The sequence below is a fragment of the Bicyclus anynana genome, chromosome 17 (assembly GCF_947172395.1).
Source record: "Bicyclus anynana chromosome 17, ilBicAnyn1.1, whole genome shotgun sequence".
Classification (NCBI taxonomy): domain Eukaryota; kingdom Metazoa; phylum Arthropoda; class Insecta; order Lepidoptera; family Nymphalidae; genus Bicyclus; species Bicyclus anynana.
The window spans coordinates 11,820,480-11,845,068 of record NC_069099.1 but is presented as its reverse complement, the minus strand read 5'-3'; the positions used below and the strand labels follow the sequence as shown (position 1 = coordinate 11,845,068).

The window sequence follows — 24,589 nt, the reverse complement described above, 5'->3', positions numbered from 1 at the left end:
TAATTTTTCGTCGACTAGTCAATATTTTTAGTTCGGCATCGTACAAGAGCCAAAAAAATCGTACAAGCACGGAGCGATTGACCCGCGACGCAAATTTTATGACGTGAGCGCCAAAACCATTTTTACCTAATTGCAAGTAAATTAAACAACATAACAAAACAAAATGGCCATGTTCAAGATATATACCTACCCAATTATCTATACAAAACAAAAATTTAAGAAAATAAGTTTGCTTTTCCTGAGATTGAAAGCAAAATGTGAGCAAAACATGTATTTTTCAAAAAAATAAACTATCGAGAAAAGTTTTACAAATTTTGTATAGCCATAACGAAGCTAACACTTTGAAATATCATTTACCCAAATATCAGGCTCCTAACTTTTCCAGAATCTGTTTCTTTTACTCTTTTGAAAATTTTTCTAGTTTTCGAAGCGTTTGCGAGAGAAAGAGAATCGACAAGCCACTTGGCTACAGGGGCTGTTTTGTGTACTTGTGACGTTAATTTACATAACACGGAAAGCATATCCATGTACTAACATCCTGAAACAAAAGTTACTCGCTAACAGAAGTTCGTAATGTACCCACTCAAATTAATTTGTAACAAACAAGTACTATTAACTGTAACGTTAATAGCAAGGAAACAAAGACAGTAGGTAACTAAGGTTAGTAGTTTTAAGAACAAATACAGTCCGAAATCTAATGGATGGACTTTGAACTAGTCGAAATTAAACCGGATTTATATTTGTCTGACGTGTCGTGTCGTGACTCATCAGAACAGAATCGGTATCATACATTTTATATGGCAACGTTTACACTTATGTGTTGTAACTTGTCGTGATGGCTTTTGATGTGCCACATACAAAATATATACCGATTCTCTTCTAAAGCGTCACGACAAGACACGTCAGACAAATATAAATCCGGCTTTATACATGTATTTATTATTTATTTACCCTACTAACGATTAATTTATATTTATTACTATTATAATTTTCTAAAGGATGTTGCCTAAAGGATATGCCTTCTCTGCCTTCGATTCGGAGGGCGTAGGTTCGAATCCGGTCTAGGGCATGCACCTTCAACTTTTCAGTTATGCTCATTTTAAGAAATTCAATTCAATATCACGTGTCTCAAACAATTTACAAGAGGTCCTGGTCCAAAAACATTTTCATGTAATCACGTTTCAAAAAAAAAATATCTAGTAGAGCGATCGAGCGATTTAAGACCATTTGAAAAATGTGTCAACTAGCCTATTAAATAGGTTGTTCCAAGCACAGAACAGAGATCGCTAAGCTAACGCCTTCTTATATCTGTGGTTCCAAGCTATGAAAATCGGCTAAGTAGCTTCAGAAAATACGCAATCAGACAAAGATACTCGTACAAATGTTGATCAAGAGAAACTAGTGTAAAAATACCTGATATTTTGCCTTTAAATAAAATTTATATTAAAGTTCTTATCAATATTGCCCTTATGAAGGGGTTGAAATGGAGAAGGTACACCCACGTTCCTCCTACGCGAGATCACAAGGAAAAGCTAATAAGGATAAAATTGTCTACGCTTTTCCAAAGTATTTTCCAAGTATATAAATATTAAAAAAAAATACAACCGACTTCAAAAAATAAACCAAACTAAAAAGCGAAAAATAATATTTTACCTACCTACTGACCACTTTGAAAGAGGTGCTAAGACGGTGATGTACTCAAAATCAAAGCGTACCTACTCGTATCATGAAAATGTGTCTCAGACATTCTTTTCTCTTTGTGACACGTTACCTAAATCGATTAAGTATAGATAATAGATATATTCATAAGTCACGAACTTGCAATAATATCGACAGCTTACCAACGCTGTTCAACGCGGGTCCAAACCACGTCCGATCTACGTCTGCTTTTTATATAATCCGTGCGCTTCTTATTCCTATAAGTAGTAGTGATATTGGAAATTATACTCGTATTCGTAAAATCCCGTAGCTACTTATATATAATTTTATTTATCACGGCTGCGAAAAGCATTGGGAATATAAAATGCATATGTGTCCCTTAATTCTGGCAGAAGTAAATTAAGTTTATACGTTTATCCTCATTAAAGCATGAGAAAGCTTAAAATTAATATCACCTACATTTCAATTACTATTTTCTGCGAAAGTCTGACAATCCCGTAGATGTCGGCTCCACAAAATTCAGTAGACAGTAATTTATTGAATCTGTGTGGCTTGACCCCGAGGAATGATAAAAACTAGTAACCCGGCGATTTCAACCCCGTAATTTCCATTCCCGTGGGAATACGGGGATAAATATGTGTTACATTTTAAAAAATTAATTGGTGAAAGAATTTTTATGAACTTCCATGCAATTACTTCATTATTTATTTATTTATTTAGGAAGACCAACCGCAGAACATTGTATCGTGAATACATATTGATTACATACGTTGTGCCCAATGGTGAATGTTCAACTTATTACAGATCTTCACAACGTTTACAATATTTAAAAAATATAATACATAGTTTATGTTATCTAACTACAATATATATCTAATCTAATCTAATTAATATATTGTATAAACCTAGGATAGGCCTGGAACGAAGTCAATTTGAGCTATTTGGGTTTTTCTTAAAATGGCAGGTTTTTCATTGCAGCAGTCTGGAATTAGGAAGCAAATATAGTTACGCACCTGTCTCGGATCGCAACTTTGCTAAAGGTTTCAGACATTAATATTTATAACATTTGTATAGGTGTAATAATATCTATTAGAAAGAGTTTACTCATCATATTGTGTAAATGTGTTAGCATATAACAAAGATGACTATATGCTAACTCTTCATGGATGACCGAGCTATGCCTAATTATTTTTTTTTTTTGGTAAATCGACTTTTCCTAAATATGAAACCAAGCTAGATCAAGTTGTTGCCCCCCGAAACACCCTGCATACCAATCCAATCTACTTTAATTAATGAATTGCTAGTTTAAAATTATTAGAAAATACACAGCTAAAATTGTAATAACAATGAATTAAACGTTCTTATTTTAACTGGCAAACCTTTAAGGATTAAAACCAACAGAACCTCACTATCTCCATTTATCTATAAATAGAGTATATGTGGGCGAGAAGCTGTTTTCTATTTCTAACTAGTTTTCAAACTAGTGTGAAAACCTGTTCGTACCTTATTCAATAAGTTTTGTACGTTATGTGTATAAAACGATTGTGATATTAGTGGTGTCTTATGATATATAAAAATACTTGACTTTGGCGAAGCTTATAGTACTGGTTTGGTACTACGAAAAGTCGAAAACAAAATCTTTTTAGTGAAGTATTATTTAAAGCCGTTTCTGAAAGAACCACGGGAAAGAACTGTCTTTAATTTCTAAAAGTTTATGATTTAATCGACTTTAGTTAATGCGTCACTGTGTTGGCACCGCCTTCAAAGTGATCAGAAGGTACGTAACGTAGGTAAGATACGATGTTATTTTTGCTTTTTAGTTTATTTTGTGATTTTCAAGTCGGTAAATTTTTTTTGTTAAAAAGATTTAATTTTTCTGTTTTAGTATGTCCTAGCATTTAATTTTCATAAAAATCGGTTCAGTAATTTTGTGTTAAAATGAAAATAACGAAATTTTAATTTAGAATTTCTAGAACTTCGTAAAACACAAAATTACTGAACCGATTTTCATGAAAATTAAATGGGACCAATCTGGAAGTATACTCTTTCAAACAAAAAAAGATTTTTTAAAATTGGTTCAGAAATGTCTAAGTTATGCAGTAACAAACATTAAAAAAAACATACGCGTCGAATTGAGAACCTTCTCCGTTTTTTGAAGTCGGTTACTAAAAGTGCACGCCTGATGTATAAAATTAGCTAAAATTTTTGTTGGACGTTGCTGCAAGAAAAATGTATCCTTTAAGAATCTGTAAATATGGTTTTGTAACTTTTTTGTGATTTTAAAATCAATCAGCTTAAAATTCCTTATAGGTATATACAAATATATTTTATACATAACCCTGTTACGTTTTCTATATTCATAAAATTAGAAATTATTTTAGAATGGTATAATTTTATACCATATTTTTATACGCCTGGACCTAAAACTCATCAGACCGAGTACCTTACTAATGTGTATTTACCACATGAGTTTGTTTTTAACAGAGTGACCCACATTTCCAAAAACTTTCCCGCTTGTAGGAAAAATATCTATAAATGGAAAGAATTTGTTCATTCATTGACAAAAAGGGCTCGGTAAGAAACGAGACACTTTGCGATTGATGCTCTCAGAGTCTATCGTTCATTCAAATGAATACGGATCGAAGCGGTATGCGCGCGCAAGTCTCGAAATCGGGCGAGGTAACTCGACCTTAGACAGAAATGTAAATAGACAGATGAAGGCATATTTATAGGAAGTAATGTAGGACTGTGCAACAGGATCGTGGCTTTTCCCGTGTGGAGCAGTGGTGGATTTTCCTGAGGATACTGTGAACTTTACTAATTAATATAGACTAAGTAGATTTGAAGTGATTTAGTTATAGTTTGTGTGATAAAAGCTCCAATTTTGACAGGTAGAAAACATCCATTGCATTTCCCTCAAAAAACAGAACTACTTATGACTTTTAAAAAACTGTTACCTTAAAATTTCATTATAACCCTAAACCCACCAATCAGCCTTGGAGCAGCGCGGTGGGTTTAAGCGCCATGTCCCCTCTCCTATATGGAGGGCGGCCTGGCCCTTTATTGATCCGTTAAAATGGGCTGATAATGATGAGTTAGCTTAAATAAATTGGTGACAAAATGGCTTTGAAATGTCAAAATCATATATTTTTTTTCTTATGCATGCATGCATGCAGCATGCTCATTCTTTGTCTATTGACTCCTTTATCTACTCAGCCCTCTTCATACATACTTTCGGACAGAAATGAACGTATAAATAAGAATCCCTTTGAAGCTTCCGTCAAGCGTTAGGATTAGGGAGTTGTTCACAGGGCGCAAAGGTTTTTTACTTTTGATATTATATTTCACACTTTGTAGTGTTTAGGAATTATAACGAAATGCAAATTAATTACACGTATTAATTCATGCTTCTTATTCTATTTAATATTTGTTCTTATTTATTTCACTAGACGTTGTTTATTAGTTTGCACCGTTTACCACTTTTGTATTATTGATTTTACACGTCCGTTTAAAAGTTAACGTCTCCGTTCACACAATTATAATATAATAAATAACTCTGAATATTTCATATGAATTTGTGTTGATACATTATTACGTACATACATACGTTTTACTTAAATTCTGCCGCTAAAATGCATTCCATCTTTGTAATTATATTAAATTTTAATTATATTAGTTACAAAAAACTCAACATTAACAAACTAATTTATTATTATTAGTTAAGATTTGATTTTTTGTTTATTTGTCACGAATAGGCTCGAAAGTACTGGGCCGTTTATAAAAAATATTTCACCAATGGAAAGCTATATTACCAGCGAGTTACATAGGCTATATTTTATCCCCGTGTTCCTACAGGAATGGTAACTACGCGGTTGAAACTGGAGTCTGATAGTAATACCTATAAGCATAATTTTATAAGGGTTGCAATCCCTGGCTTAAACAGACTAATTGAATTGCGGTGCTGATCTTAAGAGCAAGTCTTAAGAGTTATATTATAATTGTAACTATAAAGGTACAGGTAGGAGGCCCGTATTATAGTATAAGCATTACGAATAAATATAAATTCGAAGGAGCTTTACAGTCACATGTCCTATAATAGAAATGCTCAAAACATTCATAAGTACATATGACTAGGTAGTCCACCTTGGAAATATTATTGACGTACCGAAAAATTGGGACTGGAAGGTAATATTATGACGTAATAACATCGTTAGGTAGATAAGTAATAAGAAACGCCTCTCGTCTCAACATTTCCAGAGTCTATAAATAAATTTAGCCCAAGGCTTTATTTACTTTCACAGAAACGAATATGTCGTGTTTCAGAATAACTAAAATAGAAATCAAAGTGATATTTTTGCCCTACCTTGTTTACATTCGCTAAAAATAAGTATTTTCTTTTTTTTACATACATAATGTACCTATAATGTATATTTCTTATCTACGTATTAGGAAACCTTTAAGTTAAGGTTACGCTTTTCGTTCACTTGAAAAAATGCAAGAGGATAACCTATCTATAATGGCTTTGTCTAGAATAAGAGCTAACATACTAAAAACTTACATAAATTGATGTTATTTTATACTATGCAATATTTTAAAAACTACACCGAATAAGATTTATTTTAGAATCACCTTGAGATGATTTATTTTTGAGATAAAATTAAAGAAACTTATAGTTTTATAACTACTCTACCAGTATAACACAATAGGTGTAAATAATTTAGTTAAAGTTAAAACATACCTACATTACTGATACAATAGCGGCGTCCTGCGACTTCGAACGCATGAATATTTCTTACCCGGCACCTAATTAGTTACTTCGAACTTGAAAATATATCTTGCATTTATTCTTATACAATAAATACACAAGCACAATGTGTGATTGTGTTGACATGCCAGTCACAAATATGTGAGATAGGTATCTATGAAAAATCAGTCTTAACTATTAAGCGACATGGAGTCAGCGTACCCTTAATGTCTGTTTTTATGTTACAAGCAAAAACGATTAAAGCATATACTTTTAGGTACATTTACGTACGTTCTTACCTTCCAATTGCCTAAGAAACCCCCACCTCGGCGTCCCTTTATTCAAATCATTAGAGAATAGAGACATTCAAATCGGTATTTCATTTTTTATTAAATTAAACTCACAGAGAAGAGAATAAATCATTAATCTATGATTAAGCCCAATGAAAATATAAGCAATATTATGGTCTATGATCCAGCATTAGGAATATATACCCTAATCTGTTATTCATTAATGATAAGCAATAAATGATAGATAATGTTTACAGAAACAAAAAATTTACTGATTGAATTTTTGGCATCAGTATCGATCACTAATCACCCCCTGATAGTTATTTTGGAAATATATTTCATGTACAGAATTGACCTCTCTACAGATTTTTATAAGTATAGATAACGTATGTCAAAAGTGTATGTCTTACCGTACTAGTTTAGACCCTTGAACCAATAGTGTAGGCAGGGGCTAGGCAGTGCTATGCCCCGGAGCCCTCAAGCTTAGGGGGCCCTCGAATTATAACCAGAAAATCGCGACCGAACTGAATATAGAAAATTTCGAAAACAAAAAAGTGCTGATGAATATTTTTACTTGATTAAACCTAACCAGTTTATTAGTAGCCGGGGCCCCTTTTTTATTTGCACCAGGGCCCTTGGTTGCCTAGCTACACCACTGTCTCGAGCCAAGGGTCAAGGACCTTGACCTTTTCTAACTTGACTATTTATGCAATTCTACATTAACAATGGTTGGTTAGCCGGTTCAAACTGTGTTCATTCAAAGTTAATTATAGCGTTAATGGAGGCAATTTGCCTAATTAGGCGTGTAAACAAAGCTATTGTCAGTGTGCTTCCATTAGCAACGAAAGTGTTCTGATTTTCGTTCTATAGCGCCTAATTATTACATGAAACTAGAAATAACTTAATACTGCCTTTCATAATATAATGTTATACGGAAGTGCGGTCCATTTGCTACATCAATTTAGCACAATAATGCATTCTGCACAAATACAGTACAGTATACACACACACGCACTCACACACACACACACACACACACACACACACACACACACACACACACACACACACACACACACACACACACACACACACACACACACACACACACACACACACACACACTACAGTATTCGTATTCGTACAACAGGTACAACAGAGATTGTGTAATTTTTTGCAAAATTTCAAAGTGATAAAAACCTTTTCTATTTCCATTAAAAACGTAGGGTAGAGGTAGGAGTTGGGTAGGTTAAGGAAGGAATAGTGTAGGGTAGGGGTAGGGATAGGGATAGAGAAGAATTGCACATAAGTCAAAGCTAAGCTTGAATGGGTCCGCTAGTCTAATAATATTTTTAATTAACTTTTTCCTAAATAAATGACAATAGATTTGATTAATAAGCAATTAGTTATAGTTAAGTAATCTTTAAATAATAAAACAATACTTAATTATGCATGAAAGTACATGCATTTTCTGCCTTGATTTGTAATTGTTAATAAATTTTCATTTATTGGGACTGTCTCTATAATAACGTTGTAAAAGCCGACCGTAGCGACATTTATAAATGGTAGACACTATTCTAGCTATAGGATATCAACTTTATCTTGAGTGTAGCAACTATAAAGCCTAAAACTTCTTCAACTTAAGTGGCACTAACTTGAAACATCACGTCCATCAAAGAGAGAGCCTATAGAACATCCTCATTGCCAAGGCGTGGGCGTAAACCGTGCCACCATGAAACATCGGCGCCCGACTGTCTGACGACTTGTTCGATCTCCGCAGCCAAATGGCTCCAGTTACACCTACATTACAAGCAGACATGACCTTAATAGTAATTTTATTGATATTCCGCAAGGTAAACGGAAGTGCTGGTAAACTGTATTGTTTCATGAATGTTTTAGGCCTCATTCGCACGAGAGTTTTTTTACCCGACTGCAAGAAGGGTTATGTTATTCGCGCGTATCTTGTATGTATGTATGTAATATTCTTTATTACCTCATATCTTCCAAACCACTGAGCGGATTTACGTAATTAGGATATCGTTAGATTTGTCTCTATAGCCCAAGTGTTCTTAGATAGGTGAAACTAAAAAAAATAACAAGACGACTGTGAGACGCTATAGAATCGAGGTGAAAAAAATATTTTGTTTTTCTAATATTGCAATATGGGTACCAAATTCAAGAGCTTTTAGTGAGGATTCTAAAATGGTATATCATGGCCATGTTTAAAAAAAATTTGAAACACGTTATTTATTAGTTGTCTATACAAAATACGCGAGGCGGATGACTATAGGTGCGAGCAGGTTTGTGAAGTGCGGATCGGCTAAGTGCGAGTCGGATTCGCCCTCCGAGCGTTCCGTAGAATTTTTTGAATATTTGCTTAGCCTCGCGTGGACTTATAAATTATCGTACTTTGTAATAAACGTAATAAATAAATCCGAAATTAACCATCTATCGTAACTAAAAAGTGTGAAATAAATAAATTAATTAATCAAATAAAAAAACCCAACTGCATAAAGTATAAAAAACTGAAAAGAAAAAAACAAGCTCAGTCCAGAAGTGTAGAAAGCAATTAGAAAATAATCGCGACGTATTAAATAATTTAGAACAAAATCATTCTATCCAATATGTAAGGTCGGTACGTCTTGGCCGGTAGGGTGGTAAGTTGGTAACTAGCCACCTTCCACCAACCAGACCTGGACCAATTGGGAAAATCTCAATCGGCCCAACCGGGGATCAAACCCTGGACCTCCGACATGTAAATCCACCGCGCATACCACTGCGGCACGGAGGCCGCCAAAATATATAAATCATCATTCTTATTTTCATACGTTTCCTCTAAGGCTACATTCTGATACAAAAACAATAGAGCGAAATTAAGACAATTTATAGTTTGTTTGATGAAACAAACAGCAGAAAAAAGGTTTGTGACATCTGAAATTTCAAAAGTGACTGACAAATGGAACCGGAAATAGAAATGTCAGAATTCCGCCGAATTTATAAACAGACTATACACAATTACACACGACGTCTATCATCTTGACCTTTATCTTTTGTTAGTTCCAGCATGGCGGCACTAAGGCACTCTCAGTGTAAAGATTGATGGCTCAGGATCAACCTTATAATGCGGTTAGGCTTGAGCTTCGCAAATACCTCATTCTGCGTAGTTAGTTTCTGGCAGAAGTAGTAGATTTTTCTCAAATAAATGTCATGACATATTACTGCTGCATTGGCGGAAATAACAAGTTATAACTACGAGTATTGCATAACAGCTGTATATCATGCCAAATGTGAAGAATCACTTGTATTTTAATATCACTATTCGCACTTATTCGGTTCTTTATTATTTTAAAAAAATCTGGGGCTATGTAGTCCGCAACAATGTCCAAGAGCGTATTAATTAAAATTATTAAATTAGCTTTTACGGAGTATAAAAACAAGGATCTTTAAACATTCATTAATAATATTTTCATGAAATTATTGTTATACTAATATTATACAGAGGACAAATTTGATTGTTAGTTTGTTTGCATTGAATGGACTTCGAAACTACTGAACCGATATAAAAAAAATTCACTGTTGAGAAGCTATGCTATTCCTGGGCCGGGTGCTATTAATTTATCCCAGTAATCCTACGGGAATTAGAAGTCTAGTCAGTAATAAGTCTAAGTTCTATAGCCTATGAGGAGAGTAGCCTAACCCTGTAGTGGGTTGTTAATATATGCCGAGTACCAACAAGACAAAAAAAGTTATTCATCTATACTAATATTATAAAGAGGTAAAGTTTGTAAGTTTGTATGTTTGTAAGTTTGTAAGTTTGTAACAATTTTTAAATGGGGTAATCTTCGGAACTACTGGTCCGATTTTAAAAATTCCTTCACCAGTAGAATGCTACATTATCGGGGAGTGCTATAGGCTATATTTAATATTGGTATCATATAAATTAGCCGAGTTATCAAAGTTTTTGTTATACAGGTCGGACTGAGAATCCTCTTAAACAGACTTATTCGCATTCGCTGCCTTAACTATTGTGTAACATTGAAATAAATGTATAGAGACTTTATGTATCTTTAAAAGTTCTACAAAAAAGTCCGCGACACCATTTATCTATCTTCTATATATTAGCAGATATAGTACCTTTTGTGTTTTAAAAATTATTAATTTTATATACTTAGGTTTACGTCATTATTTATACAACTAAACCTTAATCCTTATTAAAATAAATTATTTAATAATCACAAGGATATTATGGAGATAAGATTTGCCCTGTACAGTATGTTAATTACTTAAATAGTTTCGGAGATAATACAAAATTTCTAAAAGACGCAGAAATTCCGCTATATGACGCCCGGCGCTTTCATTTACGTAGTTCCCATTCCCGTGTGAATATGGGGATCAAACATAGCTTATGACACTCGCAAATAACGTAGCTTTCTATTGGTAAAACAATTTTCCAAATCGGTCCAGTAGATCCAGAGATTACCTCCCACAACCACACGAACTTTACCTCTTTATATTATTAGCATAGAAGTCTCTATTTCCCTTGGTCATACCATCACTCTCGAAGGACTGGACCGATTTTGCTAAGGGTAGGAGTAAGATAGAGAAGTTATAGGGTAGGGTGGGGTACGGGTAGGGAAGCGTAGGGGTAGTGTAGAGGTAGGATAGGGGTAGGGCCAGGGTAGGGTAGTGGTAGGGTAGGGGTAGAGGTAGGGTAGTTGTAGGGTAGAGGTACGGGTAGAATAGGGAAGTGGTAGGGTAGAGGTAGGATAGGCGTGAGATAGGGTGGGATAGGGGTAGGAAAGGGATAGGGTACGGGGAGGGTAGGGGTAGGATGGGGGTAGGGTGTAGGTAAGGTAGGGGTAGGTTTGGGGTAGGGTAGGGTAGGGGTAGGGTAGGGTAGGGGTAGTAGTAAAGTTGGCATCGAAATTTACGCGGACGAAGTCGCGGGCGTCCGCTAGTATTGAATATTTGAATGAGCTACATTGTCTGTTATTTGACCTCAATAAAAAAATGTAGAGTGCCCTATGAATAGCTCATTAATCAATCTATAGAAGATATATGCAACGAACTACGCGTTATATTAATAATCCAATGCAATCACCAGGTGGTCTATGAATGGGGAGAAGCGCAAGCAAAAACTGCTAATTGAAGGGCTCGGGAGTGCGTTCTATAAATAGCTGGACCCCCGCGTAGGCGGGACGCTCTGGATGCACTTTAACATTTAACTGTGTAAAGGTAGGTATGTTTATATCTACAGACATTTAGCGGGCCAGATACGTGCCGTGGCAGACAAAATAGCATTCTTCTATAGTCTTTATATCTATCGTAACGCGGCCGCGCAGACGTTGACAGACTGTAGATATAATAAATACATTAATAAACACTGTATACAAGAATATTATTTTATCTGTCACGGCACGTGTCTGGCACGCTAAATGTCTGTAGATATAAACGGACCTTTGTAGAGAATTTTTCATGAACAGTAACATCATTGTTTTGTCGACTACTTTATTCCGTAGTCAATAAGGAAACCCTAAGTTGCGCCACGTCCGTCTGTCCGTCAAATCCACTCAGAGACAATTAGCACTAGAAACCTGTAATTTTGCATTAGCCAATGTAGGTCCAGTAAGTGCAGTAACACTAGTTTTCGATTTAGGAATCCTATTTGGCTAGGCAGGGAGAACAACGCGAGCGAAGGAGGGGAGTGTAAATTGATTGTCAAGGAATTCCTTAACCCTACATCCAGTTGTCACAAGTTCAGGACTCTGGTCAGTTTTTCTCTCTACCACGCGATGGACCCGGCACCTGCACGGTGAATCCGTGGAATGCTAAGATATTCGTCTCTTATTTCTGTTTCCAACGGGGTCCATTAACGCTAGTATTTCTGCATTTAACTTGGGGGCTTGGAGTAGCCTATATAATAGTTGTCAGAGTTGGGATATTACTTCAACAACTTCTCTATATTTTATTTTGGTAAGCCTTTTATCATAAGAGGGAGCCACAGTTTTTATCAATTTTCATGGAAATTTTCTCCAAACTCTAAAGCATTGCTGGTTGACTCACCGAGCTCTTTCAAGAGTTCAGGGTCCAATTCTGGTTGGGCTGATTTGCACTTCAACTTCTCGTTTGTTGAAGTTATTTCTAATGAATATGATGATGAAATTAAGTCTAACTATCAGAGCTAAAAACGAGAATTTTTCGTAATATTGTCAAGGCAATATGAAGAATTCACTGCATTCAGGTATGTAGGTTTTCTGTCTAACAACCAGCCTTCCGAACTGGTGGTAGAATCTTTACAAATAATTAACTGACATATGACAAGTGCTTGTAAACTGAGCCTACTTGAAATAAATGAATTTTAAATTTGAATTTGAATCAAGAAGTATTAAATGAGTAATAAATTCCTAATTCATCTAGCTTCACAAAGACAGAGATGAATGCCCTGAATTAAACCTAGTACCTCCCAAACTAAAATTTGTGTCAACCCATTAGGCTACTATTGTCTATAAGTTCAGCTTTCTTGTTCTAAGAGTGGAGGAGGGCAGATTAAGTTCAAAAATGTATATTGTCCATTAGCTTTGTGTAGCTATGGCTTGTTATGCTAGCCACTCACCATCCAATAAGTTCACCTGCAGCGCCAATAGCAGGACATCTGATACAACTCATTGTGAGTTGGTCGCAATCTGTGTGATGTTACATCATGACCTGTTGTTTGTGCTGCAAGATCATGAACTTATTTATTGGATGGTCAGTGGCCTAATACACCATTACCTAATACACTGGCAAAGTCATACTCGTACCACCAAGCAATTTAGAATTTAGGGTATTGTGAAGTAAAATTTTCAACAAAATTTATTAAATGATAACACAATACATAGATCTTATTATCTTATCTATAATAATGTTATCAGAAACAACAGGAGAATTTTTTCTTATGTCAATCTTATTGAAAGCAAAATATTCTTTTCATTGAAACCAACATTTAGTAGAAGTTACAATGAACTCTTGTAATATATGGCTACATTATTTTTACATGTAATGACACATTAGAAAAGAAATGTGTTTCCAAAATTTTACCCAAAAATTAAGTGCTGCAGTATTAAACTGGAACTTGAAGAAATAAAACCCAAAAAAATAACTGTATTTTAACTAACTCCAATAATTAATTTACATGCAGTTGTTACATATAGATTAGAGCACACAAATGATTTCTAGAATGTTTGCAATTAAATCATATTATTAGGATTTAATTGACAAAGTTTTAAGTTTATGTTATTTATAAAAGTATAGATTTAAAAAATAACTTGTATAGTATGTATGTGTTGCTGTATGAAGATTAAGATAACACATAAATAACCTTGCCAGGGGCTCAGGAAAATATGTATGACATCATACACAATGAACAGACTATCTTAATCACATGACTTCAATGAAAAACCTACCAATCTGACATTAAGATTAAGGTTCAAAATTGTCTGAGAAAAAATTAGGCAGTAGTAATTTTTATGGTACATCTGTATCGTCAGTTATTAGCTCCAATAATGAACACAAGTGTTTGTTCAAAAATAAAACTTCATTCATTGCTGGCGGGAAATAAAGGCCAGTGATTCCAGTTTTATCATATCAGTAAAAATTGATATCAGCTCAATGAGTAATTGCATATGTGTGTTGATAATACAATGTAAGAATATAAATAAACATGTGTCAATTAGTAATCCAGATGTTTGATTTTTTACATTGAACTTTTATTAAATATGATAATATATAACATAGATTTTTCTTTGTGTATGGTTTGTTCTTTGTCTATATACTAATATTATAAGGAGCAAAGATTTGATTGTTGGTTTGCATTGAATAGGCTCTGAAATTACTGGGCTCAGTTTGAATCCTACATTATCACTGATGAACATAGGCCATATTTTATCCTCACATTCCCATAGGGACAGCAACTATGTGGGTGAAATCACAGGGGGTCCATTAGTATATAAAATAAAAACTAGCTTTAATAAATTTAACTCTAACATTTTTATCAGAACTTAATGGTAAACATCCATGACAATTTTTTAATATCAATTTGAGTCAGTTAGATGTAAAAATAATTTTCATTGTGTAATTCAACAATCATTTCTATTCAACTATTATAATCCAATTTTTGATGAAGTTAATGTAACATTGTAAGAATTGTTCACACGTAAATTGTGGATACAAAATCCTTACAGTACTTGATAAATTTTGTGTTTTTCTCTAAATAACAGGACAGGGAGGTAATAAGTAGATATTTATGAGTTTTTAATCCCTAGATCTAATGAACTGATTTTAAAAATTCTTTTACCAATAGAAATATATTTGAGAGTGCCATAGATTATATTTTATCACTGTATTTCCACAGGAATGGGAACCATGCAGGACATTTGCTAGTTACAAATGTTTGTAAGGAACACCAATGCCAATATTTACATTGAGTATGGCACCTTATCATTGTTTCAATTTATTGTATATTGACACAATAGTTTTAAATACTTAAATATGTTAAAGTGAAAGATAATAGAGCTTCATTACTACTATAAAAAGGAGGGCTTCATTAACCACCATCAAAATATCATTAATAAAGAAAGAAAAAGGCGGATATAAGACGAGCTGTATTCAACCTCCACTGGAGTTATTCTTAAAAATATAGGTAAAAGCAGCTTTAGGCGTAATAAGTTAGATTTTTAGAAACATTAAAATTGTTTTCAAAATATTTAAGTGCAAATATACTGCTGTAAAACATGTACGAAATAAACCGCAAGCTAAATCATCAGAAAAAAACAGGTAAGTACATACATACTTATTGTAACAACAACTTTCATCTTACCTTTGGTCCGTTACTGCAACTTTGATCACAAGATAGAAAAACTTATCAAATCACTAAAACACAGACAATTTAATATATAGTAATCGTAATTATGGAAAGTCCTTCTTGATTTCTTTTTGAATCAATATTTTAATCACACCAATACATTTCAATTCTCATTCCCACATCCAATTTATAATTTGTCTAATTGACATTGACAATTGCCCAAATTGTCATCGTATAATTGACAGTGACACTTTAACCCGCTATAGTCTAGGTTTCCTCGGACTAATTCATCTGAGGAAGTTTCTCTCTCTACATTGCCATAATTCGTCCGAGACACTTTCAGTCAGTCTATTTAGGTACTTAAAACAAAATTCCTAATGTTCATTATTACTCATTTCCACTACAATAGAATTTTTAGTTGTAATAATGTTGTTGGGTGTACCCATAGATTTACGATTCGGTGTACATTATATAAAATTCTATAGGTGTCTTAGACCATTATTATATTATTAATGGTCTAAGATAGGTGTAGGTACCTATTTTGAGTTAACTAACGTACTATGTCGCATTTTGAGGTCTGTGGAACCACTTTACGTCATTGTTATTGTCATCATAATGTCATCGCTCATAGGGTTGGGCGGTATTACTACCAAATATATAATATATAATCTACATGGACCATGGACGTATTAAAGTATACAAGTTCTCTAATTTTGCGAAAGTATCTACGATACGTATTGCTTTTACTGAATAACGTATTATATTGTATCTGTATCTGAATTCTTATTTCTCTAACGCATTGTAAGTATGTTCCAAAATCTTATGCTAAACATATTTTTATGTAAATATTATTTTGTTTTTATTAATTAAGCAATACTTACATTTTTCATTTTTCCAATAAAATTACTCCTACCTAGTTTATAATAATATAATATACTTAATAACTATTGAATAATACGATACTTTTTTTTTTTTTTATTCTTTACAAGTTAGCCCTTGACTACTACCTCACCTGATGGTAAGTGATGATGCAGTCTAAGATGGAAGCGGGCTAAGTTGTTAGGAGGAGGATGAAAATCCACACCCCTTTCGGTTTCTACACGGCATTGTACCGGAACGCTAAATCGCTTGGCGGTACGTCTTTGCCGGTAGGGTGGTAACTAGCCACGGCCGAAGCCTCCCACTAGCGAGACCTGGACAAATTAAGAAAATCTCAATCTGCCCAGCCGGGGATCGAACGAAGGACCTCCGTCTTGTAAATCCACCGCGCATACCGCTGCGCCACGGAGGCCGTTAAAAATACTTACCTTACTATTAAATTTCCTGGAACAAAAAAGTACATATTACAGGTTGCTCGGGAGTGTTTCCCATTATTCTAGAATTCTTTAAGGAAAATTTCTAAAAAATGTCTGAGGAACATGTGTTCCAAACTTATTCATTGATAAATCATGAAGTAGCTTACTAGTGAAGTGCAGAGTGCTATACATAATTGTATTGTAATTGAAATACTTACCAGAGTTATTTGAATTACTTTGAAAACATAAACAGTTTTTATTGGTAAAAAAAAATTAGAGATGCAGTTCGGCTCCTATATGTGGACGTGTAAATACCTTGAAGTTATGGGAAATACTCCGCAACAACAATCGTGAGCAAGTAGTATATTTTTAGTATATGAGATATTGTATTAATTTCTTACCTGTATAATTGTTCATGTACACGGTTTACATCACTCAGCTCTATTCTCTATTCTCTCATGTTCGATGTGTGGTGTCATAGAGAGATATTCGTGATCCGACAAGTAATAGAACAGAGAGGAAATACTATACAAAATGTTGAGTTTTATTTGCTAAAATAACTATGTATTACTTTTATAAATTAACGCTCGTGTCCTACTGTATCTTGGTACAAATATAGCGAAGAAATTTTTGTTGTAATAGCTCATTATGAACTGTCATCAAGTACTTAGTGGTGCCTGCAATTCAGGGGATCAATGTTTTGCTGTGGGATCAGTGGAAGGAATACCTTTTACAGTAAGTATATAGTGTAAATCTTGTATGTGATTAGGGTCTCGTGACTAGGGTGCTAAAAGATACAAGTGATGGGTACTCCCCTCTGAGAGCAGGAAAATGTAATCGAACTATAATGATAAGAATCTATTTTTTTGTCTCAGACGATATTTCAATTTGCACATGAAACTTAAGGATTATCTACAATGACAATAGATCACTAAATGAAAAGTATTTCCTTGAATGCTAATTTACATTGCTCGGGTATTTAAATGTCTATTATTGTTAAAGTCATTGTTTACCTTGAAAATGCTATGTATATTACCATTGTATGTGCAGCTAAGTTGTGTACTGTTTAAACATTTACTAATTATGAGTTCTATTGAGAGCTGACTTTGAAAATATGCTTCCTTGTCATAGAATGCACTTTATCTATATTATTAAAGAACTGTACTAAAATAGATTTAGTTTCACAAAAAATATATCTTATTATATTTTTGTAACTTAGTTGGTGATAGCCCAGTTTTATTTTGAAACAATTGGCCCAAAATGTGGGGATTGATCCACCTCCCCTCTATGATGAGTCCGACCACTCTTACCGTTAAGCTGTTGAGGCTAGTTGATATGAACTCTGCCTCTGATTTGTTAGGGTATAGATTTGAATCTGGTCAGAGGCATGCACCTCCAACTTTCCAGTTAAATGTGCATTTTAAGTAATTTATCTAATTTCACGTGTCTCTAACCGTGAAGGAAAAACATTGTGAGGAAACCTGCATATCTGGGAATAAATCAAAAATGAGGGTATAAATCACTAGTCATTTCACACTTACATAATTAGAACTAACATGGTCTTAAAATTAATGAAAATAAATTTGATTAATACTTAGAACAGTTAGATATTGTTAATATATATTTTTTTTATCTTGATTTCTAATTTGTTTGTTGGTAAACAGTACACATTGTGTAGAGCTACAGTGAAGGAGCCCCAATTTTTGGAGGAGAAGCTAAGAATAATCTACAATACAAAATACAATTAATCAAAAATGGTGAAAGATTCTGTGACTGTAAAAAGATTTGGATAGCTGTTACTTTTAGAAACAGCTTAAAACTCTTTAAACTGTTTAAAACTTGAATATTAAGGTTGTTTTCGAAAATTGAGCATTTCTCAGAGATAGAAAGCAAAGACTATTGTTGGTCCTGTTCCACATATGACAGTTCCATGTTTTCTCATTCTGTAAGACTAGATGCAATAATGACTTGCTTACCCTAGGGACTCATATAATAATCTACAATTCTACAGTATTAGGGAGGAATTTTCCATTTTGTACAAATTAAACATACAGTGCCTACCCTAGATGACAACCTAGTGCATATCACTGACCACACAATTGATTAATTTCTAATAGGTATAACAGCCCACATAGGATATCTGTCTTTTTTTTTCAATATAAATTTATAATTGTTAGTTGAAATTAGAATCTATTTTTTATTTACATATCCTTCTGCATTCAAAACCTTAAATGCAAAAATATATTTCTTCTATCTATTTTATATACTATGTACAATCTGTATATATATCTATATGTAGTAATTACTATTTTTTAGTGAAAAAGAAAATGAAATCATTAAATTACACATTTGCACTTGTGAAGGCTAAAACAACAATAAATTCTCATACTCCTAATATTATACACACTATAGTTTATGTTGATGGATATTTGTTACTCCTTCATGCAAAAACTACTGAATGGATTTGGTTGAAATTAGAAATCATTTGAGATTTATACTCAGGATTAACACAGGTTATTCTTTTTTTCCTAGAAAAGTCCTATGAAATGGTTCCTGCAGGATATGTGAAAAATTAAATTTACACTTGGTTGTCTGTGTCCAGGGCCTGTAGCCAAGTGGCACTTCGATTCTCATTCTACGATTGCAAACGCTTCGAAAACTAGATAAGTGTATGGGAATGACAGATCCGATTGACAACTTGATCACGTGACCTGTTGATAGCAAATGTCGTTTTTATACATTTTTCTACTTTTCAAAGCATTTGCGATTGTAGAAAGAGAATTGAGATTGAGAGAAGAGATTGTGGTCCATATTGTTAAAGCATGCTTCTTACATTGATTTTCAATATTGTAGGCATATGCAGCAGGATGTAACATTGTGATATTGGCTTCAAACTTTGAGAGAGTCCAAATCATCCCTGGAGCTATCCACGGCTATGTTCGCATCAGCTCCCTGGACTGCAGCACTGACACGGGAAAGATTGCTGCTGCTTATGGTGCTGAAGTCTGCATTTTTGAGCCAACACCATTGATCCATAGCGCTGCAACCACACATGTAAGTTCTATTTATTATCTACAAATTTTTAACAACAATGTTCAATCGCACACTCTGTAACTATAAACTGACTCTACATGAGTATCTCTGTAGATAAAATATTGCTGCTTGAAAACAAAAGGGCCCAATCTCAAAATTTAAGTTTTTTCAGGAGAGCAGATTGACAATTTTCATTTAGTTTTTTTGATTTTTTGGCCCAACTTACAATGATTTTTTGGAATTTTGTATTGTTGGGTGCGTAATTTAATTCTCTATCTTTTTTATATTTTAATAATGTGGTATCGGTAACCTAAAGAAAACTAGCAGCACAGAAGTCCCTTTAGTTTATAACTTTTTTTTTGAAAATAAATTAATATCGCCGTTTCGCTCACAACTCAGCTACCAATGTGTGAAAATGCCAAAAGGGCGTATGCGTAACTTTGTGAGTATTAAGCCGATTTTGACGAATGTCTTCGCGTTTTATGAAAATAATGGGCAAGTAAACCCTATTTTTGAAATAAAAGTGATTTTGGAAAATTTTGATTTGTGCTTTTGTTTCTAAGCAGCGTTACATTGAATACTTGTTGTGCCCATGGTTTTCTGCAGAGATTCAGTTCTCATGCAAATCTCAGGATAAAGGTAGCCAACATCAGCTTCTTGGATTATTGTTGTGTAAATAGGTATGATGTAATCATCATAGTATCCTTATTGCACTGTAATGGAAAATCGACTTACAAATGTAAATTGTTATATTATTGTACACAAATTATGATTTACATTTGGTTAAACAGGTACTAAATATATTATATCAGTTAGAAGCTACTTAATTACTTGGTTTAATAGCCAAGACACCATTGTTTTAAGCAATTTAAGTTTTTTTAAATATTTTTTCTTATTCTTAATTTTAGTCCCAATGCTAGGCTCATCTGTTACTTACGTGATTATTATTTATTCATTCACCCGCGTAATTCTTGTTCCTGTGGGAATATGTTGATAAAATATAGCCTATATGTTCATCAGGGATAATGTAGGACTCCTATGGTAAAATAATTTTTCAAATTGGTTTTGTAGTTTCAGAGCCTATTCAATGCAAACAAACAAACAATTCAATCTTTCCTCTTTATAATGTTTGTAAAATGAGATGTCTCCAAAATCATTTCAGTTCAATCTTATTGGGCGTGGATTTAAGCAAATCTTTGTCTTCATTGCGATCAGAATGGAAAAAGTTTAAAGCTATTGTGTATTCATGGAAGTTATAGCATTGTATTGATTGTTATAAAAAAGATGCAGTTTAAGCATTTAATCCAAAAACCACAAAATTAATTGTTATTCTGTTTTGTAATTATCCAGTTGCATGTTAAAAGTTTTACATTAACCTTTTATAATTTACTAGATTGTAATGACTAAATCCTAGGTCTTACCACAAACTCAACCATTACCAAAAATGCATTCAATTATGAATTACTTACTGTTTTTTGTGTCTCACTAAATTATCGTCTGTCTGACATTGTAATCTGAGTCTCAGAATCATTAATGTCTATCTATGTTCAAAGAAAAATGAAAATAACTTGTGGGGTTCTTAATTGGATGCATATTCATTTTCGTATCACATTGCGTTGGCAATAATTAGAGCTTAGTTTCGGTTCAATTTAATTTAAGATAATTTTAATTAAAGAAACTGATTGCTACAATTTTGTATAGCTTGACAAGTTCACATGGCACTCTCATGATATGCGGGCAAATGGGGGAACGGACTGCGCGGGTGTAGAGTCGTGCGCGCGGGGGGCAGAGGAAAGGACTCCGCGAGACCATCGGGAGTTTTACGAACGAATTTGCCAAGCTATAATGATTAATATTGACGATTCAGATGTTGATGATAGGAGATAATTCCAGGTGAATTTCTCAAAAGATAAAAAAGTTCAATATTTCATCCAGGATTCAAACCCAGAAACTTAACCTAAAGCCGTATAAGCTAACTCCATATAAGCCTAAACAGACAGACAGTTTTTATTATCATTAAGATACGCTAAATATACTTATGAGGCAGTGACAAATACATACTTTACCTCTCAAAATGCAAATTTTAAATTATGATGTACACCCATTAGTTACGGTCCATGCGCTAGTAACAATTAACTCGCTTGCTCAATTAATTGGTTAAATTTATCCCATGAGTGTGAAGCTTGTTAATGACAATAAAACATAGGTATTTTTAACCGACTTCCAAAAAGGAGGAGGTTCTACGTTCGGCTGTATGTATGTTTTTTTTTTTTTTTTTTTTTATGTATGTCCAGCGATAATTCCGTCAATTATGGACCGATTTTGAAAATTCTTTTTTTGTTTTGAAGGGTTTACTTCCAGGGTGGTCCCATTTTTTTCATGTCAGGATCTGATGATGGCATCCTGGAGAAATTGAGGGGAACTTTCGAAAGTTGTAGAGACGGCTAGTGCGTTTGTTAGTGTTTCCATAAGGTATTTTAAACCACTACAACTTTATGAAGGTTTGGAGTTGGTCTGATGATGGAGCCGAAACACAGACGATGGAACTCGTCAACGATTTACAGCAGTCACCTTTTGTTTGGGCTTGATTAATTGTATTGATGAGTACTTTCCACCTATATGGGTTGTGACTGTAATAAGGGTCTGGTGATGAAGACGAGGGACAGTGAAGAGAACTCCTCGACGGTTCACAGTAGCTACCTCGTGTTTGGACTTGATAAATTTGTATTGATGAGAACTTTCCACCTAGATGGATTGTGACTGTATTAAGGGTCTGGTGATGAAGACGAGGGACAGTGAAAAGAACTCCTCGACGGTTCACAGTAGCTACCTTGTGTTTGGACTTGATAAATTTGTGTTGATGAGAACTTTCCACCTAGATGGATTGTGACTGTATTAAGGGTCTGATGATGAAGACGAGGGACAGTGAAGAGAACTCCTCGACGGCTCACAGTAGCTACCTTGTGTTTGGACTGGATAATTTTGTATTGATAAGAACTTTCCACTTAGATAGGTTGTAACTGTACACACGCAGTGGGTATGCTAACACTAAAAATAAAAAAATAAAAATTTTAATAAAAAAAATTCAACCGACTTCCAAGTCAAAAAATAACTTTAACTAAAAAGCAAAAAATAACATCCTACCTATGTGCTACCTTCTGATCAGTTTGAAGGCGGTGCCAAGCCAGTGTCGTGTTTTAATTAAAGCTGTTTCTGAAAGAACCACAGAAATTTTGTAGTTAAAACGTGTTTAATTAAAACATCATTGGCTTGGCACCACCTTCAAACTGACCAGAAGGTAGCACATAGGTAGGATGTTATTTTTTGCTTTTTAGTTAAAGTTATTTTTTGACTTGGAAGTCGGTTGAATTTTTTTTATTAAAATTTTGTATTTAAAGATTATTTGTAATTGCAGTCTACAAGAGGCAATATTCCCTGTACAAACTGTTTTGTTAATCTCAAATGGTCAAGGGTGAAAAGGTTTTAAATGAAAGTAATCTTATTTTTTGAAATTGTCAATATATTTTTTAAAGTCAATTTACACAAAATAAAATGCACTATCTAATCAAATCTATAGATACTAATATTATTAAGTTGACGAGTTCGTTGGTTTGTTTGCTTGAACGCGCTAATCTCAGGAACTACTGGTCCAATCCGAAAAATTCTTTCAGTGTTTAATTTATTTGGAAGACTATATATTATTATTCCTACGGGAACGGGAACAACGTGAGTGAAACCGCGCGGCGTCGGCTAGTAAATGATAAAACAAGTACCTATTGAAATATTTCTGTATATGTTTTTAAATATACAATAATAGCGACTTCTGTCTACGAAAAAAAACCATTGTAGAATTTGATCTCCTTTTTAACACCGTTACATTTTTATGATGATCATTGTACCAATTGCCGTGAATATAACTTAACAAACTACAGACATTCATAAAAATATCATAACCTATTTAACCCCAGAGAGGTGAAAATTCAAATTCCTGAAACACATCGTGTTTAATAGACCGTCATACATAGGGGTGAAATTTCAAAAATTCTGAATCATATTATATTTCGTGATTTTTCGAAATTGTGACTTGAAAAATGAAGGACACTCCTACAAGTTTTCAACCACTGTTTCACACTCGCGTCAAAAAGTAACATACTCGTATCCATCCAGTGTCCAGCATCCAATGTCCTACAGAATTCATCAAAATCCGTTTTTCGTTCGCGGTTTAGCCGAGAAAAGTAACAGACAGAAATTCGCATTTATAATATTAGTATTGTTATATGTACATATAACTCTTTTGGTGAAATTAGCATGAAATGAATTTAATACGAGCATACAGACAGACTTATTTTATAATCTATACTAATATTGCTGAAGCTGAAGAGTTTGTTTGTTTGTTTGATTGAACGCGCTAATCTCAGGAACTACTGGTCCGATTTGAAAAATTCTTTCAGTGTTAGATAGCCCATTTATCGAGGAAGGCTATAGGCTATATATTATCCCCGTATTCCTATGGGAACGGGAACCACGCGGGTGAAACCGCGTGGCGTCAGCTAGTACATTATGTAGAGAGATCTATTATAGTTTTACGACAGTATACAAATAGTATACAAAGCGGCAAGTAGATATATGTTCGTAGCTCAAACAGTTTGCTGTGTTCAATTCGTTCAACGCTCTCGTCAGTCACATGACATACAATTGTATATTAAATTGCTCTTCATAATAATGTATT

The 24,589-nt window shown here is 33.9% G+C and overlaps 2 protein-coding genes across 8 annotated transcripts in view; one reads left to right on the top strand and one right to left on the bottom strand.

Annotated features, from left to right (window-relative positions):
• The window catches only part of LOC112046777 (endophilin-A), a 58,365-nt gene extending 42,618 nt beyond the window's left edge, over positions 1 to 15,747 (bottom strand). For 3 of the 5 annotated variants that reach the window (XM_024083567.2, XM_052886516.1, XM_024083569.2), the window contains exon 1: positions 15,548 to 15,747. The gene's annotated coding sequence lies outside the window, so the exon portion shown is untranslated. The remainder of the gene's footprint in view (positions 1 to 15,547) is intronic. The other 2 variants (XM_052886517.1, XM_024083568.2) reach the window with 1 other exon arrangement.
• Positions 15,748 to 17,270: 1,523 nt separating this feature from the next.
• The window catches only part of LOC112046776 (dmX-like protein 2), an 83,391-nt gene continuing 76,072 nt past the window's right edge, over positions 17,271 to 24,589 (top strand). For all 3 annotated transcript variants that reach the window (XM_052886513.1, XM_052886512.1, XM_052886511.1), the window contains exons 1-2: positions 17,271 to 17,562; positions 19,681 to 19,881. In XM_052886513.1, the coding sequence (XP_052742473.1) occupies positions 17,476 to 17,562; positions 19,681 to 19,881 (288 nt within the window). In that variant the 5' untranslated portion in view covers positions 17,271 to 17,475. The remainder of the gene's footprint in view (positions 17,563 to 19,680; positions 19,882 to 24,589) is intronic.